The sequence below is a fragment of the Aethalodelphis obliquidens genome, unplaced genomic scaffold (genome assembly GCF_003676395.1).
Source record: "Aethalodelphis obliquidens isolate GAN/ISIS:26980383/991018 unplaced genomic scaffold, ASM367639v1 scaffold103, whole genome shotgun sequence".
NCBI lineage: Eukaryota > Metazoa > Chordata > Mammalia > Artiodactyla > Delphinidae > Aethalodelphis > Aethalodelphis obliquidens.
In genome coordinates, this window is record NW_020838047.1 from 559,362 (window position 1) to 577,777 (window position 18,416).

The following is an 18,416-nucleotide window of genomic DNA, read 5'->3' on the forward strand; positions in this document are numbered from 1 at the left end:
ACGGGCAGGAGTTTGACGGGGGCAGGACTCCCTCCCTGGTGAGGCTGTGGGCTTTCAGGTCCCTCAGTAGCGCCAACCCTTGAACATAAGCGTATCTGTTAACCACCGTGGCCCACACTCAGCGCCAGGGGAACCCACGCTAGCACGGTCTGGGGAACTGCTTGGTGAGATGCCCAGAAGTTGGGGAGCCCTCTGCTGCAGCCCACGTGCGGCAGCCGTCCTCCTCCCCATGGCCGTGCTGCCGCTGTGCGCAGTTAAGACTCAGCTGATGGCGCCTCTCCCTCCCTTTCAGTCCCTTCCAGGAACGTCCTCATCCTGACAGCAGGGCTCCCGTTCTAAGAACGGACAGAGTTCCGTTACGTGAGGCCCTGCCTGCAGCTACCTGGGCCCATCTGAACACTGAGCTGCTGTATGTTAAAACGTGACAGTAACAATTAGCTCACACGTACTTTGATTCGGAAAAAAACAGATCATGTTTGGTCTTAAATAACCTTTTAAGAAGCTCTTGAGCTTTTCCCCACAGATTTCTTTACTTTCTAGGGTGCCTGTCAGTACTGTGGCAGTATTTAAAAACAGTTAACACATTTATCTAAAATACTGATTATGAAACTCAAGTGTCTTTCATTAAAACCGTTTGCTCAGCTAGAAATCCTAGGTTCCCTTAACTTTGCTATTTGTTGATCCAACAATCCCAAATGTGTTTTTTAAATTTGCCTTCTTGTGATCAGTAATGCGGATTTCAACAGGATTTCCTACCAAGGAATAAATGAAAGGGGACAGAAGAATTCAGCTTCTCATCCACACCTTACACAAACCTGAGTGCAAATCTTCAGAAAGCTGGGTATACTGGAGCCAAGACAGGATTTGGACAGGAGTGCCAAGAACGTGGCAGTTACAATTTGGATGCTACAGCTGTGAGCAGAGCTTCCTGAGGACAAGAGTCTTGTGAAATAGAGACATTTCCAGTCTCAAAGCCCAGCGGTTGTGTCCGAGGGCTGGCAGCGCGTTTCAGGAGGGACTGGCCTTCCAAGGACCGAGCCTTGGCCATTCAAGAACAAGCTCCTCCCGCCAGCCCGACACCAAGCACGCCTTTCTTACCTTTTTCCTGCACTAAAGGCACAGTCCTTGGAAACCTCGTTTGCTAGATATTTTTATCTCCTCTTCATTGGCTATTGTGGTCTCCAAATGCCACCTGCCTTCCTGTTCATTTTAAGTACCTGGGCTCTTTCATGAGTAAAGCACCTTGACCCAATCAGAATTTAACAAAATCATTACCTAGCTCAAATTTAGCTAAGCTCACACCTGGAGCGTGAAAATTTTTTTCTGTGTAACCTCTAACACGTAGAATGATTCACCCAAGAAAATAAGCGGAAGCAGTAAACCTCACCAGAGACCGTGATCTCAACTGTCTCCACAAGGGCACATCCCCTCGCACCAGCTCAAAGCACCCGCTCAAGGCCGCCTGTCCAACCTGCTCCCCGCCCCCTGGAGTCCCTCCTGCTACTCAAGCCCCCCCTCCCCTCTCAGAACAGTGAGTCTCCCTCAAACATCCCCATTGCTTAAAAGAAGCAAAATCCAACAGAGTAAACCCCGAAGGCCTTGCTGGCTGTGTTCAGCGATTCATCCCATCCAGCGAGCAGGAGGGGGTCCGAGGGGCTGTGCAAAACGGGCGGCCCTCCTGGGCCCAAGGGGAGACGGTGCCCTGTTGGAGCTCACGTGACCTACCTGCGGCGGACAGAGGAGCCCGTGGCGGATGACCTCACTGGTGCTGACCGGGCACCTCCAGGCTGCCGGGGACTGGACCTGCCCTTAGCTGAGGGACTGAGCCGTGGTTTGGTGACGTGGGCTTGGTACAGGGCCTCCGTCGGGGCCCGCGGTGTCCTTATAACACCACGAACAACAGCACAAGCCATAGTATCCCGCAGCTTACAACACAGCACCGTCCATCACACACCGCTCTTCCGAAAGCGGTCCCGGATGCCTTCAGCCCCTTCCCATCTCTGCAGACCTCCCTCCAGTCACACTGCGGCCGCCCGATCCCGCTGAACCTGCCCCGGCCAAAGTCATCAGTGACGTCCGCGGGGCCGACTCGTCCTCACTGACTTCACCTGTCGGCGACCGTGACTCACGCGCTCGGGCGGCCCACCTCTCCCACGAGGGGCCTCTGCACCCGGCCTCATGCTGCCCTGACCGCTCAACCCCACGGTGGCCTTGTCCTGCCCCACGAGGAGGATCAGGTCAGGCCTGCGTCGCGAACAGAACACGGACCTCAGACACACAACCGCCCACCGGACGCCCTCGCCCAACCCAGCCGGTGCTCCGAGCTCCCTGGCCCAAAGCCCGGGAGACCTGACGGCCGGCACCCCGCTCCAGCCCTGCACGTCCCGAGGGTCCGCACGCCCCGCCCCGCAGGCCGAGCCTCAGGAGCGACCCCCCCCTCGCCCCGTCCCGCCCCGCCCCATGGTCTGGACCCACAGAGCGGCCGGACGCCTGCCCCGCCCACCCTGCTGCTCCTGCCCCGCCCCGCCCCCAGCCCCGTCCCACACCTGCCGTCCGCACCTGCCGGGGCTCCCGCCTCTGGACGCGTGCTCAGCGTGGCTCCTCCCCCAGGGGGGAAACTGCGTCAGCCTGCCGCCCCCACGGCGCGCTCACGAGTAACCCTGCCCCTCGGACACGACCAGCATCCCCGCCCCCCGTGGCTCATGTCCCCCCGACCCTCCGAGCCGGGGGATTTCTGCCCGAGTCACCGGTCGGGACAGCGCGCGGTCCCCGGGATCGCGTAAACACACGTGCTCAGCAACCACCACAGCGCACCCTGACACGTGTCAGCATCTGACACCCCGCGTGCCCGGAGGCCTCGGGAGCAGGGAGCAGCGCTGAGCACACAGTCGGTGCTCAACACGTGTCGAGTGAACAGCACACGAGAGCGATGACACAAGGCCCACCGGGCGCGTGGGGACCGGGCTCCTCCCGCCGGACACCTCGGAGGCCTTTCCACAGCGCACCTGTCACCACCTCCTCGCAGGCAGCTCTGTCAGCAAACCTCCACACTCTTTCTTAAAAGCACACGGTGCCGCTGACTCACGCGTCTCCTTTCAGGGGTGTGACAGCAAACTGAGCCATCTCTCTGCAGGCCCGCAGACGCCGCCGACCCCATCGCTGGTACGTCCACCCGCTGTTACCCCAGCGTCTGTCCCCCTGTCGCTCCTGCTTGCAAAGGACAGCACCGGCCCTGTAACGCGAGAGACGCGGGACGACCCTCCCCCACCTTCGAGGCTGCACCACGGCTGTGACCGCGGGGGACGGTGACAGAGGGAATCAAAGGCCAAACCACACACTGTCATACAGATTTTAATAGAGTTTCTGATTGACTCATCACAGTAACCATTTTTACTGTAATGATATGCAGCTTTACTACATGAGTATAAATAAAAACAGATAAATACAGCTCTAGGCAACATCACAGATTAACAAACTAAGCATTCTTCATGAGCCAAAACTGAAAACAATGCTGAATAAGAAGAGATGCTGACACCCTTGCCCATTCTCATCATACCTTCTCTAAAAGGGTACTCAAATGAGGCGCTCCACCCACATCGGTCAATCTGTTCGCCAATGAGCCAGGCACATCGATCTCATGGTCTCCAGTGTTCCCTCCTTTGGCTGAAAAGCAGACACACCCCAACGTACCAAAAGGAAAAGTGGAACAGAGTGACGCAGACAACCAAGAGCACACTGGAGACACCCCACCCACCCACCCCCGGTCTCAGCAGGGCGGACACACCGAGAAGAAAATCAACATCCACCTGAGATGTCAGTCTCTGAAGCAGGACCTGAAATCGGAAAGGAAACGTGGGAGACAAAATCCACGCCACGTGTGACTTAGCGAGGCCGCGCCTCTCGGGGGCAAATGCACGGATGACAGGTCGAGGGGAGACGCACAGGACCATCATTCAGGAAGGACTGCCCTCCAGACACCAGGAAGAAAGCCTGGAGGCGGCCAAGGGGGGAGGAACGGGGACAAAACACTAACTGCAGGCAGACAGCAAAACTCAGAAGGTCTCACGAAATTCCTAACATTTTGCTCAACTCTCAACTGTCACTCTAATCTGGCCTCATGATCTTATAAACCTTGCAGACCGTAAAGATCTTCCGTGATCTCACAGATCTTACAGATATATTAAGAACCAGGAAGTGAAGAACCACGGCTAAATTGTAAAAACAGCTCATTGCCAGTTATGTTTCAGAAAATGTGCCCGTAAAAATTCATTTGTGCCTCCAAAAATACATAATCCAGAATTTTTAGGCCAGTGCTTCAAGTAAACTGCCTTTGCCAATAGTGAATTAAGACCACGATTAAGTCAGATATTTCCAAAACCCACAATTCCAAACACATCCCAGTATATTTTCAACTCATCCTGCAAAAAAGTGCAGTGTGGATTCAAAACGTCACTGGACACCTGGACGCGACCTATGCAAAGATTCACAGGTTCTGTTCAGATTAACGTTTTAACTGCCACCTCTGCAATTCTACTGTTTTCATTTCATTTTTCTTTTAAAGGTTAACAGTGTTTAACTTTTGGTTTTAATCTGCAAAATAATATGTAGTGTTTCAGCTTCCAGTTATAACATGAGTCAAAATGGACAGGTCAGAAGACAACCCAGGGGATGGCAGTGAAAGATCAGAAAAGGTTTCCGTACGCATCTGATCGCAGAGAAATAACCATAACCACATCTTAAACCCTTGCTCCCACTGTAAACTTTGTTCGTATCTCCATATTTCTAAGTCTGAATTAGTCTACAAAAATCACATTAAAAAGGTAAAATTACTTAAGTGCGATATTAACTGATCTGTATTTTATAAATTTTAATCCATAAAAATATAAATAAGAATGGTAAATTTTTAAGAAAGAAATATACATTTAGTGCAAGTTATGAATTACATTTCTTCTTCAGCGTCAGCAGTAAAACACCTTGAGGAAAGAAAAGAAAAGAAAAAGACTGATCTAATTTCAAGAAAAAGAAAATTCCAGTGTTTAAACATGCAACTCATACCAGGTGCAGCTAAACAGAATTCTTCCTTCTCGTCACTGTCAAAGAAGCAGCATCTTGTCTCCTTATGCTCAACAGTACTTGTGTATTATAGGAGTTTTAGAAACAAAATCTGCATACGACCAGGTCACATTATCCATAAAGTCAGAGAGGGGCGGGAAAAAAAGCAAAAAAGAAAACTATTTACCCTCACAAGTAAAGTTCACCGCTGTAGGTTCTGAACCACACGGCACCCGAGCGAGAGCTCATTTCTCCTCCGTGGAGGTCCTCCCGGTGCCATGGGCCCCTGTCGGCGCACACGTGACTGCACCCAGCATCTCGTGATGGGGCAAACTACAGGGTTAAGGGCACAAGAAACACTCCCTTCTTCTGTGTGAAACCTCAGTACAACCTCAGTACATCTCAATATGAGAAAGGACTGCTTCCAAAGGGCACACCAACTTACAGAGGCTCTGTTAGAGCGCGAGAGAGAAGGGGCGGTGGGGAGAGGGAGAAGCTCGTCCGGAATGTAGAAAGGTAATGCTTTAACTGTACACTTCATGAGTTAAACAGAAAAGTTTTGATTAAAAAAGGGCAAGACCTTGCAGTCTTAGAGATGGCTCGATTCAGAGGGATCCCTCCCGAAACAGGCACGTCTCTGCGGCGCTGGAGAGCAGGCCGGGGGGCCGGGGTCAGGCTCGGCCGCCCTCCCCGAGGAGGGAGGCCCAGGCCACACCCCGGGCTGAGCGCATCCAGCGCAGACAGCACACCACGTGGCCCCCTCGTGGGATGGGAGATACTCACTCGCCTCCTTCTCTCTCTCCTTTCCCTCCCCAAACAACTCCTCCATTCCACCAGCAGTACTGCAAACCATGTTGCAGCAGCCCGGCTTTTCTACTTCCTTTTTTGAAGGGGGTTAAAGCGTGGTGCTGCTCAGCAGGCGGGCCTCCTCCCCGGCCTCCTCTCCCTCTGACGTCACGGGGCTCAGTTGAACATTATGGACGCGGGGTCTTGGTTTGCCGTCTGGGCCATATGACGGAGGATATCTTTTTTTGTGATGATACCAAGGAGGCGTCTGAAAAGGATAAACAGAAGGTTGCCGTTAAAATTAAAAGGAAAAGAGGAGCTAAATCCATAGCTAAACCCTTTTTGTTGACAGGAGTAGAGCAAAAGCAAGCAGCCTGATTCTGTATTTTCTAAAAGCATTTTACTGGTAAAGATAATTAAATACCCAGCACCCATCCTTGGATATAGCGAGTACGACGTCACTAACAGCTCGGTGTCCTTTCCCCGAGACTGAGGACTGGGCCCCCCTGAAGCACAGCCACTCTGAGTAACGTGTGCCAGCGAGAAAGGGACAAAGACGGGAGGATGTAGGACAGGAAAGGACGCTGACCCCACCTGAGAAGGAAAATTTGTTCCCACCGCATCAAGAAAGAAGTGTCTGGTGACCAAATCCCCTCAATGTTCCGCTTTTTTTAAAGCCAAAATGAACTAACTTTAAAAAAATAACTTAAGGATTGCCCAGTTGTATGCAGAATCTACACGAAAGCACATACAATTGAGATAAAATGCATATAAAATGGCCAACACAGAATTTCAATCCCAAACTTCAGAATCCCAAGAATCAATCTCTGAGACAACCCGAATTTCTAGTACGGTCGTCAATGTCTTCCTTTTTTGATTTTGGTCAAAAAAGTTAAGATACAGTGCTTTTATGAAAGTCTGAGTTGTTAATGCTTACACTGAAAGATAGGTGAAAACGTCAAGAAGGAGTCCTAAAAGATGATTACAGATGAAGCAGAAAGCAGAATGGATGGGTAGCTACTTACTATTCTGGTTAGTAGCTTTTTTTAAAAAGGATGCATGAAACACTTGTGAAGGGTTAGCGCACAACAGGGGTGCCTGATCGGTGCTGGACTGGGACAGGCCTCACGGAGGGATGGCAACTGCAGGGCGAGGCAGTTCCAGGCAGTAACTGCCAAAGCCAGGCCACTTACAGATGATTCAAAATCATCTCCAGTCATGACCCCACTGGGACAGAGAGCCAGTTAGAACCACCGCACATGGCTCTCAAAGCTGCTGACAGCGTTCTAGAAACAGCCTGCGAAGGGCACCGGGGCCCACGCCCCAGGACTCTGCGGGTACGGCAGAGAACGGAGGCCGGTGACAACCACGTCTGAGCCAGAGTCCCCACAAGACGGCCAAAGACCAGGGAACAAGACAGAGACGGGGTGGGGCTGGGGGACACTGTAAGCAGAGCGGGCTGTCCTCAAGGGCACGTATTTGCCGCAAGAACGTCCAAGAGGGTTCACTCGTCCGCCGACCACACTGCCTACGGCCCCAAATCCAAGGAAAGACCCTGACGGGAGGCGGGACCCGCTGGCCTTCCCTATGGTGGGGCCTGGACACGCCCCCAGCCTCGCGGACAGACCGCGGGCGTGCGGGGGCGGGAGGGTCACAGGCCCCAGGTTCCCGCCTCGGCCCCGGCGGTCTGGCGGCGTGTGCCCGGTCACGTCACAGCACGCCCCCCACCCCCAGGTCTGGGGAGCAGCCGCGTGATCACCAGGGGCTCGGCGCGCCGCGTCAGCTCCTCCAGGTGCGCTACCATGTTCTTCTTGGTGATGATCCCCAAGACGCTCCTGCAACAGACCACGTGATGCTAATGACTGCGGGAGAACTTAGGCGGGAGGAGCTTCCAATCATGATAGAGAATGCGAGAAAAAATTAAAACATGAACCGTAAGAATGCTTTCATGAGCTTTAGGAAAACAAACACAAAAATGATCTGAAATCCCAGGTCCCACGGCATGAATTCTACTGACTTTCCAAAGTGACAAGATCCTATTTGAAACACTGGTGGGTGGTTATCCTTTTTAAATTAAAAATCAAAAGCACACAATGACGATGACTACAAAAAAGTACAAAGAAACAACATCTATCACAGCTACGAAACTCTGAAATGGAGTTGCATTTGCAGCGTTCTTCCCACAGAGGAGAGTGCTTCTCTCATTTCTGCAATGTCGCCCGCGGCCCTCCTCGCTGGGCCCACCCCGCCGGGGAAAAGGCAGAGGCGGCCCGGGCTCCTCAGGCTCTGGCCTCCTTAAGAAACCCCGTGACTATTACTTGGAATTAAAATGAAAGAAAACGCACACTAAATAAAGCTGACTAATACATGCGCTCCCCGATTTTCAGGACCTGCTGAATTCTGCTTCTTAAAATAAGCTTAATAAAAATGATTTTTTGATTTTATACATTTTTCTCTAAATAATGATTATTTCTCGGTTAATATCATTATTATAACATCAAGCAAGATGATGAACAAATTCTCATGAGGGTACTTGAAAATAATTCAACTGCTTTTTAATCATTAAAACAAAATTCTGGTAACTGGCTTTAAAATGGAAGTGAATGACTTCAACCACCATGTATGGCAATACAGACAGCGAATGTCAAGAACCCTAAAATGCTTTAATCTTTGAATTCTGAAAGCCCATCCAGCATGCCCTTCAGGGTGACTGGACGTCCTTGTGCTCCGGTTAAGTCAGCTCTGTATGGCGCTGCCTCAGACCGTCCTGACTTCCTGGAGAAGTCACAGGGGACCTCGTTCCGTCAAAGGCTCTGGTCCCCCACCGACGTCAGTTATAAAGCAGTCACTAGGGGGTGCTGGGGCGGGGCAGCAAACGGAGGGTAGGGAATGGGAAAGCCAGAAACAGGTGCTTTGCTAATGTTTTCTCATTATGTTTTAAAATAACGTACTTTTCCTTAAGAACAAAGACAAACTAACTGAAAAACTAACTAACTAACTCAGAGCATGGGAGCCAGTTTCCCTCCAAAAGGCTCAAAAAATGCACTACATAAAATAAACACTGACTCAGTAGATGTTCTTCTCTGACTAAATGTCTGAGGTAAAACAGACAAAAACCATCACTTCACTTGCATTTATAGCTGGAATCAAGAAATGTGAGCATCCTGACAATTCAGTAAAAGAATCGCAGTTTAGTTCTTACTCATTCTTTTCTACCCAGTTACATACAATGATTAATTTCAGTTACTGTGTTAGTAACCTCTGCCAAACCGCAAGGTACACAGGGAGGACAGTCACGAGTTTATTAAAGACACAATGGCAAATTTATAGACTTCTAAAGTAATCTTCGTATTTACCAAGTAACAGCCCTAAAAAGGAGGAAATACACATATTTCCTTTCTTTAGTTACTGGAGAAAAGAGATTTGAGAGTAATAAGGGCAAATTCAGTGCTGCTTTATTACTTTCAGAAGTGCAAGGAAAATCAATGCAAAATGTGATTCACGTAGGAAACAATTTTCTGTTCCCTGGAGGTGGTGGTGGGGGGCGAACAATGACGTCAGAGTAAACAGGGCATGACCCAGCATCTTCCCAAAGTATCAATACTGGTTTCCAAGAAACACGAGTTCCAGGAGTTCCTCTGCTCCCGTTTTTCTCCCCTAAAGGGTGCACGTTTGGAAAACCAAGTTTGCTGTTCACCCCCCTCTGAGAAGCTCCACAGTAAAGAACCTCAACTGTATTTAATCCAACACTTTACAAACGCATATGGTCACGGACCTCTTTTTTGAGCCATTCTAGTTAACATCCTGCTGGTTCCACCAAGACTAAAAGGTTTTGAGAAATTCTGCTAATCAGAATACAAAACGTGGGGAATCTTCAACGCTGACAGACACCCGCCTAGTCTCACTTTCTCCTTGCATCTCAGGGTCTAGGTTCCTCAGGTCTTCTTCCCCCCAAATACATAGTTATTTTCCACCTCGAAGGACCCAGTATGAACTGTAACATACTGACCGTTAGACTCTCCACTAAAATGCAGAAGAGATGAGCTCTCTTCTTTTATCTACCAATCTATTTTCCTTGAAGGACAGAAGTAAGGAAAATATAATCAAGGCCAATAAACATAAAAAGCCACCTCCCACCCCACGCTTTCTTACAAACAGGCGGGATCAGGTAAGATCTTCATCAGCTGTCCCCCCACCCCTTCACTCCTTTCCAGCATCCGTGCTGCTGAGAACCTGAACTCCGTCAGCAGAGTGCACGACGGGCATGAACCCACACAGCCTGTGACATGCTCCACCGGGACTGGAGAAGGACATCCACACTTGTTATGACACAGGAGGACAAGCCACGCCAGGCACAGAGAGCAACACAGAGCAGGTCAACGTTTAATAAGCCAACTCACTCAGCTAGGCTTCCAAGTGAGCCATTCGTTACTAAAAGGACCCCAAACCTTCATGATAAGGTAACTCCATTTAGCGGGTTCTTATTAAGCTTTTTAAACAATGAAGTCTGGTACCATTACTCTTTAAAGCAAACATTAAACAGAAGAAAGTAGTTATTTTACAACATACATCTCTTCTCCCATCAGTATCTGTGGCATTTGATCGTTAGCCTCCCTGCCCTTGATCAAGAGCTGCATCCCTCAAATGATTTATTTCCTCTTACCTAGACTTAATCTTAGCTGGTCGGCACAGTGGAAACACCAATCATGGATCGAGTTCTCTAGCTTTCTGTTTCTGTTCCTAACCCAATACAGGCTAATATACTGTCCAAGAAAACAGTAGTTTAAGAAATCACAAAGAAAGAAGACAGCCTCTATTGGTCAACCACCACGTAAAGCAGCAAGAGGCTGGGCTTCCGAGCTGGAAGGCTACCTGACCCCTGAGCTACGCCGTGCTGACCACGTGCCTGGACACATCTCCCCAGCCTTGACGACCACCTCTGTGCAGGGGGCCACAGAGGTCAACGAGAAACTCGAAGGAGGTGTCCCATCGGGAGGTGTTCGCTTTCCCTCCTTTCTCTACAGAGGGGTCGTGTGTTTTGTCCCTACGGGATCGTTTGTTAAACTGCTGGGTCCTCTAAGTGTGCGGTGTTTCCAGGAGCCTCACGCGGCGCAGGGGAATCATCCCATCTACACACAGTCCAGCCTTGCTGTCATCAGCCTGCAGGTAAAACACTGTGCCTGAGGATTCCAAGTGGGAAGAGCCACACAGTAGGGATCAAGGGGCCCGGAGAGAAAGGGCAGGAGGCAGATACCAGCCCAGGAGCAGGGGAGCAACGCCGGGCTGAGGCCTGTGCGCTGAGGCGGGCCCGCAGTGCGTCTCCACGCTGCCTGACACCCGCCAGGCCATACCTCCCCACACTCCTACCGTGGGGAAACACAGCCAGTCTACGTGCAAAGGGCAGAGAAATCAATTTATACATTTTAAGTGCACTGGTGTTCATCGGCCAGCACCTTATTCAAAAGATTTGTGGATGGAAACCACAGAAAAGCAGAGACAAAGCGTCTGCAAAAGGTTTTCACCTAATTCACAAACCTCGTTTAATTATGTATGATTTCCCTCATTACACAATAAAGCAAAGAGTAAACAGCAAAACATTTAGAAAGCTATTATTGTACTGGAGACGAATACTCTAACCATGGCATACTTACAAAAAGAGAACAGGGTGCCACGGTGCTGCAGGCCGCGGGCTCCGCCGCCCTCTAAGCGGGGAAACACCCTCAGCCGGGCCCCGCCCACACCGCACCATGACGCCCCGGCTCCCTGCAGCTCCGAAGTGCTCCTGAGAAATGTCACTTCCTGTTTTGGCAAAGACCTGGCACTTGACACTCTGCTCGCCATTGCTAAGTGGGACTCCGAGGACCCCCTCCCGGGGAGGGCGATAGGGCTGACCGGGCTCCCCCAGAGCGTCCCGCAGGCTGGCGGCGGCCGGGCCGAGCACACTCACCCGTTGTGCGTGACCAGGCACTGCCGCAGGCCCAGCTTCCGGAAGATGTCCACCACGATCTCCATGGGCGTGTGGTCCGTGACCGTGAATGGGCTCATGTCAAGGATGCTGCGGAGCTTCAGTGGCCGGGGACTCTCTGCTGGGAGGGACGGGGTGTGCTGTGCGAAGCACACGCGGGAACTGCCCACTATCCCTTCCTGTTTTTTTCTGGCACTCTCTGAAGAGACAGAGAAGACCAAAAATTAAAAACTGGTAGGTTTTCGTTGGTTTGTTTTGTTTTCAGGACAACCTGCTTATTCAGAGATTTAAAACAATAAATAAACGTATCCTTTCGGTCCCCTCTTTCTTTTCCCTTCTTCCTAACCAAGAAAAAAATGGACTGAAAAGCCATTTAGCAATTTCTTAAATTAGACAGAATTAGGATCCACCAATAACAAATCATCTTCATGCAAATAAAATACTTGTGGTATAATTATATCATGGTATAATTTTCTTTGCTGTGGTCTAACTTTGGGGGACAAGGAAGCATACTGGGAATACGGGCTTTTAAAGGCACACAAGTAACGAGAGCACCACTGACTACAGGAACGCACCCCCAAGAGGCCTGCCTGTGCCGTGGGCCACTCCTCCTGCCTTGGAGGCGGGACCACGGGAACCTCATCCTTGCCTGGACCGTGTTGTCTATCCTACCCCTGTGAACCAGCTAGTTCTTCCTCTTTTCTGATGTTCAAGCTTGATTTTCTAGGTGCGTCATGAGGTGGGTTGCAAGTACAGTTACACACGTAACGGACACCAACCGACTTTCGAGGTTTATCTGCACAGGCTCCGTTCATTCCCGCTCTCCGGGGCTCCGCCTCAAGTGCTCCTGTCCTGTGCCTACTTCCTCTCTGCCACCTCTCAAACTGTGAGACAACAGGTGGCCAGGACGCAGAAAACGGCAGAGGAGGGGCAGAGACTGTGGGGAGGAGAAGGAAACCCGCAAAAGGGAGAGAGCACACAAGCAAAATGAAAGAGCTTACGCTCCTCGTTCGTATGAATCTAAAGCTGTGTGTACAAGTATCCTATTTGTCATACTGAACACATTCTGAACATGAGTTTTGCCACAAAAATATGTAAGCCAAAATAACAAGCACCAGCCCTACACGAGCAGTGAGCCCAGCTCATAAACACACACCGCAACGCCTTCTCCTTCCGTCCAGCAAGGCCCTGCTTCACTGTGCTGTCACGGTCAGTGACGTTCTAGCGCTAGGAAGCACCTCGGAAGCATGAGAAGGGCACGGAGAAGAAGAAAGCCCACCAGCAACTGACAGAAATGACTTCTGAAAAACGCTCGTTAAGCTGCTTGTGGCCCATAGAAGCATCAGGCTAATGGCTTGTGAATGGAGGAACGGAGGTGCTGTTAGCATGGAGGACAGTTGCTCTGTGAAACCTGGTAGTGACAGATTCCAAAAACATCCCCCAGAGATCTTTCACTTGTATTAATTTCACTTGTATTAATTTCAGAAACCAAAAAGGTCTCTATACTCATAAAATGGTGTTTCAACTACCTGAGCAGGTACAAAGCTAATTTTAACTCCTACAAAGAGATAAACAAAAGGCTGGTCCATGTACTGCAGTTCGGATTATTGAGTAAACGCTGTTTCACAGTCTAAGGCTGATAATAATACTGCCATGGGGCAAACCTTCAGCAGATCCTCTCTCCCAGGTGCACAAGCTAAAGCTTTACTCTGAACAGAAGCTCCTGAGGGGGCAGGAGAAAAGTACGAGGGGAGCAGCCTAACTGTCACTGCGCCATGTACCTTTCTAATCGTGTTCAATATGTCAACAGTATTCGAGTTCTCATGCATTAAGAATCTCCCTGTAAAACTCACAGCTCCTAGCACATCATCAGAAAGGAGCAAGTACGCTTTTATACCTTAAGGTGGAAAACAGGAAAGATGATTCAATTCACACTATAAATGTAGTATTAAATATATGCTTCATTGTAAACAAATCTATAAAAAAGCATTCAGCCTCACTTTTACATCTGGACAAAAAAAATGCAGGAGAAATGTCTCTCCATTTGGACTAAACTTTAACACAGTAAACTGTCATCTACTCCTGGTGAGAGTCCATGGCAGAACCACGACTTCGTGCAATCTGAAAATACCTTACAAAATTACAAATGCACTACTCTCTGGTCCAGCGATTCCATTTCTAGTACTTCCCTACATCTGCATAGGCAAAACGTCAAGTACACAAGGTTATCAGATATGTGAGGTGGCAATTTTTATCACAGCAAGGCTGAAAACATCTTAAATGTCCATTAGCGGGAAGCGGATTTAAAAAATCATGATGTATTCCACAGTACATCCACTCAGTGGAGTACTGTGTAGCTGTTAAAAATAAAATGATTTGGAAAGATGTCCAAGAAAACATTGTTTAGTGAAAAAAACAAGACACAGAACAGCACGTATTGGGTAGCATGTTATGACTTGTTTTATAAAAAAGGAGAAAACGTATACACTTACTTACACAGGCAGAGAATGATACCTACAGAAAACGTAAGAAGCCAAGGAGACAGTTGCCTACGGAGCTAAACTGGGGATTACGAGGTCATGGGTGAGAGATTTTTCATTATATACCTTTTTTCTTCTTTCTCTGTATGGCAATTCATCACTATAAACTTTTAATCTTCTCAAATTTGAACTGTGTGAATGTACTATCTACATACAAACTAAAAAAAGGGACTTCCTTGGTGGCGCAGTGGTTAAGAACCTGCCTGCCGATGCAGGGGACACGGGTTCCAGCCCTGGTCCGGGAAGATCCCACATGCCGCAGAGCAACTAAGCCCGTGCGCCACAACTACTGAGCCTGTGCTCTAGAGCCTGTGAGCCACAACTACTGAGCCTGTGTGCCACAACTATGGAGCCCGCACGCCCTAGAGCCCGTGCTCTGCAACAAGAGAAGCCACTGCAATGAGAAGCCCCCGCTCACCGCAACTAGAGAAAGCCCACGCACAGCAACAGAGACCCAACGCAGCCAAAAATAAAATAAAATAAAATAAAAAAAGATTTTTAATGATATAACATAAAATTTAATGCCGAGTTTATAAATAAATTTGGAGAAAACTGCTCTTTTAAAATCTTGAGTTTTCCACCCCCAGACATAGTATATAGTTCACAATTTATTCAAGCATTCCTTTCGGTCCTTTGATAAACTATTTTATATAAATATCTATAAACTACATATTATATACAAAACTCTAGTGTACAGGTCTATTTCTCCCATTCAAAAACTAAAATTTACCAAAATATATGTTGGCAAATATTTAAGGTGTGTTAAAGAAAATCATGCTGTGACTAACCCTTCTGATGACATGAGTTGCTATTTCACACATCTAAAGTACCCCTATTTCCCTTAAACTGACATTATCTGCTATCCCCAATGTTCTATTTCTCAAGACAGTAATAAAATCAACTTTTAAAAGTATGTCCACAGAATCAATGGGAATATAAATAATTCTTAACTTTACCACTTTATCTTTTAAAAACCTGGGCTTTTTTTCCTTTAAATTTCTACATAAATTCCAAAATTCTGACCCTTTTCTTTTTTGCTTCCTATTACAACGTAATGAACAAAATGTGGACAGCGAAACTCTTCTCCGACTGTAGGTCGGCCATGGAGATGGCTCAGAGGCTAAAACACTTGAACGCCGCCACATCTAACACACACTCCGCCCACTCGGACAACTACCAGTCTATTAGCTCAAGGGAATGCTAGGCTTTGAGCAAGTCTCCCAAAGCTGCAGCCTTTTCCTTAGCTGAACTGGATATTCTGCATAGGCTCTTTTCTTTTCTTTCTTTCTTCTTTTTGCTTGAATAGCTCTTGTAAACTGAGAGCTTCCAGTTTGCCTTGAGATATGCTGCCCATCTACACCATCTAGGCTTCCTTCTTCAAATGGCTCAAGAACTGAAATATTTTACAACCCTTTGGCCACAGAGGTAAGTTGGAGGGAGGTGACGGGCTCACAGGAATGACCTTTGGGGACAGGCTGAACGCTCTACATTTTCAGCTCCGAGTCCTCTACTGAACAGCAGGAGTATCAAGGCAATGGCTGGACAAAAATACCCTCTATCACAGGGGTCCCCAACCCCTGGGCCACGGACCGGTACCGGCGCGTGGCCTGTTAGCAACCAAGCCGCGCGGCAGGAGGTGAGCGATGGGCGAGCCAGCGAAGCTTCATCGGCCACTCCCCATTGCTCGCATCACTGCCTGAGCCATCCTCCACCCCTACCCACCCGCCCCGGCCATGGAGGAACCGTCTTCCATGAAACCGGTCCCTGGTGCCAAAAAGGTTGGGGACCGCTGCTTTAAACTATATATTACAAGTTAATACTGTAAATCTACATACAAAAATTGAAAAAGCAAAACCCTATGGATCTGACATGAGACAGACCAAAGATGATGGAGTTTTCAGTAACTTGCATTCAAACAAGCCAACTCTATTAACTACAAGAAGGTATTTAGCTGTATGCCTCGGCAGTTACTAAGGCCTTACATGACATGCTATTATGAATACTGTCAAGTTAACAAGACTTATCTGAGTGAGAAAAGAAAGAGCCGGACTCCAGTCCCTGATAACAATGCCAAATCAAAAGATAAAACAGCATTTAGCTGGAAAACATCCCACGGAAGGGTAAATTCCTTTCCTAAAGAACCTAAGATATTACGAGACATAAAATACACCACTTGTCCCCACGAACCCAACCAATTAAATTTTATAGCTTTCCTTTCTTTCAGAAATCTATTACATATTTATACTCGTCCACCTAGGTATCTAGATACCAACAGACAGAGCCGTAGATAGACGTATATGTGTGCGTAGTTCTTTAAAAGGGTACCTATTGCAATTGTCAGGTCTCTTCTGAGGGCAAATCCCACTAATCTCTGAGACTCTTTGGACATTATGACAGGAAAGCCGTTGTAGCTGGTCTCATTAATCATGTTTTCTATGTCATCCACGGTCATGTTGTCCTGGGTCAGGACGGCCAGGGGAGGGTCGCTCCTCCGAGGTCTCATGACATCGGCAGCCAGGGTGGTATGAGTGAATTCTTCTTTTGCATCCAAGAAAGGGTATCCATTTAGCCGGATGTGAGCTTCATAAATGCCTTCCCTCCCAAAGGCATCTCCAACCCATTTACTGGTCATTACTGCGGCCATCAGGGGAACAATATACTCCAAGCCTCCAGTGAGCTCAAAAACAATGACCACCAGGGACACAGTCATCCTTGTCACACCACCTGAAAAAATAAGACCACAGGTCAGGAAGGGCAGGGTCCTCATCAATCCACGGTGGTAGAATTTTTGCACTAGGCAGGCGGTCACAAATTATAAACAGAACTTAGTGAAAAGGATCATCGCTATTTTAATAAGATCTAGAGAAACCAATCTTCTTTGTTCATAACACAGAAGACTATTAAAATAACATTTTAAAACTGGTTAACTTCAGACAAAAAAAATCACAGCTGACCAACTAATACAGTTTGCCATTTTGGTTTACTGCTATCACAAAGACATAATTTCACCACTATAAAAGCTTACAAATAATTCTTAAAGAACTTGGTGAAGCACATCATAGCTAATTTGCTTACTACCAATTTACAAATTAAACTCGTGGGTAGAATATTAAATTAATACATTTCTCCCCTCTAAATCTCTTCAAAATGAATAAAACACTCTGACGCCTTGCGGTTTCTGTTAACAGTGTAATGCCCCCGCTTAGAAAACTCACCTGAACTATTCCAGGTACCTACCAGATCACCACTGTGAACCCTGCTCTCTGCTGAGGCCTCCCTGACCCAGGCCCCTCCACCCACGCTGTGTCTGTCCCATGTCTCTGGCTACCCACACCTTATCTTCTGGCTACGCTGGTCTCACTTCCAACTGTGAAGACTCTGGGGGACCCACTGTCGCAGAAACCACCACACACTCAAAGCCAAACCCCTCTTCTCCTCCAGAGAGCTCCCATCCCGGCCCCCAACTCCAGGACCAGACAACACACTCCTCCTGACAACCCAGTGGCCACTCCCGGTTCATCCCTTTACTCTATCCCAACATCTAGACTCTCACCTAGTCCTAGCTGATGTGCTCTGCAAACATCTGTCTAGGGGCCCCTTTCTCAGTATTCTCACTATTACCCACCTAGTCAGACCCTCAAGTCTCAGCTCCTGAATGTGAGCACTGTTTCATCTAACCTCCCTGACTGCGGGCCCCATTACCTTCCATCCATCCACATTATAAGCCATGTCCCCAGGTTAATCTTCCCTAAGTGCTACTTTCACCATGTTGCTCCTTTGCTCAAGAACCTACCAGGGCATGTCAGTTGATACTGTGTGAAGCTAAAGCTCTTCCTTTTTGTGTTTTAACCTAACAATAGAAGGGAGAAAGAACCTACTATATATTAGGTATCTACACCAGGCCAGGCATGCCCTAGGTGGTTTACAGAGGCTTTTATTTTTTTAACCAAGCACGTGTTTTACCAGGCACTGTGCAAACAGCTTTATATGCATTTAATTTTACATAATCCTCAAAAACAACTGTAGGAAATAAGTAGCTATTATTTCCATTTTAAAGATAAGAAAGATAAAAA

At 48.2% G+C, this 18,416-nt stretch overlaps 1 protein-coding gene across 6 annotated transcripts in view; it reads right to left on the reverse strand.

The window, feature by feature from the left end:
* Positions 1-3,335: 3,335 nt before the first annotated feature.
* Positions 3,336-18,416, reverse strand: part of CLCN3 (Cl-/H+ antiporter 3) — an 83,354-nt gene continuing 68,273 nt past the window's right edge. For 4 of the 6 annotated variants that reach the window (XM_027096527.1, XM_027096526.1, XM_027096530.1 and 1 more), the window contains 4 exons: positions 16,669-17,067; positions 11,786-12,002; positions 7,598-7,673; positions 3,336-6,106 (listed from right to left, as the gene is read on the reverse strand). In XM_027096527.1, coding sequence (XP_026952328.1) covers positions 5,948-6,106; positions 7,598-7,673; positions 11,786-12,002; positions 16,669-17,067 — 851 coding nt within the window. In that variant the 3' untranslated portion in view covers positions 3,336-5,947. The remainder of the gene's footprint in view (positions 6,107-7,597; positions 7,674-11,785; positions 12,003-16,668; positions 17,068-18,416) is intronic. The other 2 variants (XM_027096531.1, XM_027096532.1) reach the window with 1 other exon arrangement.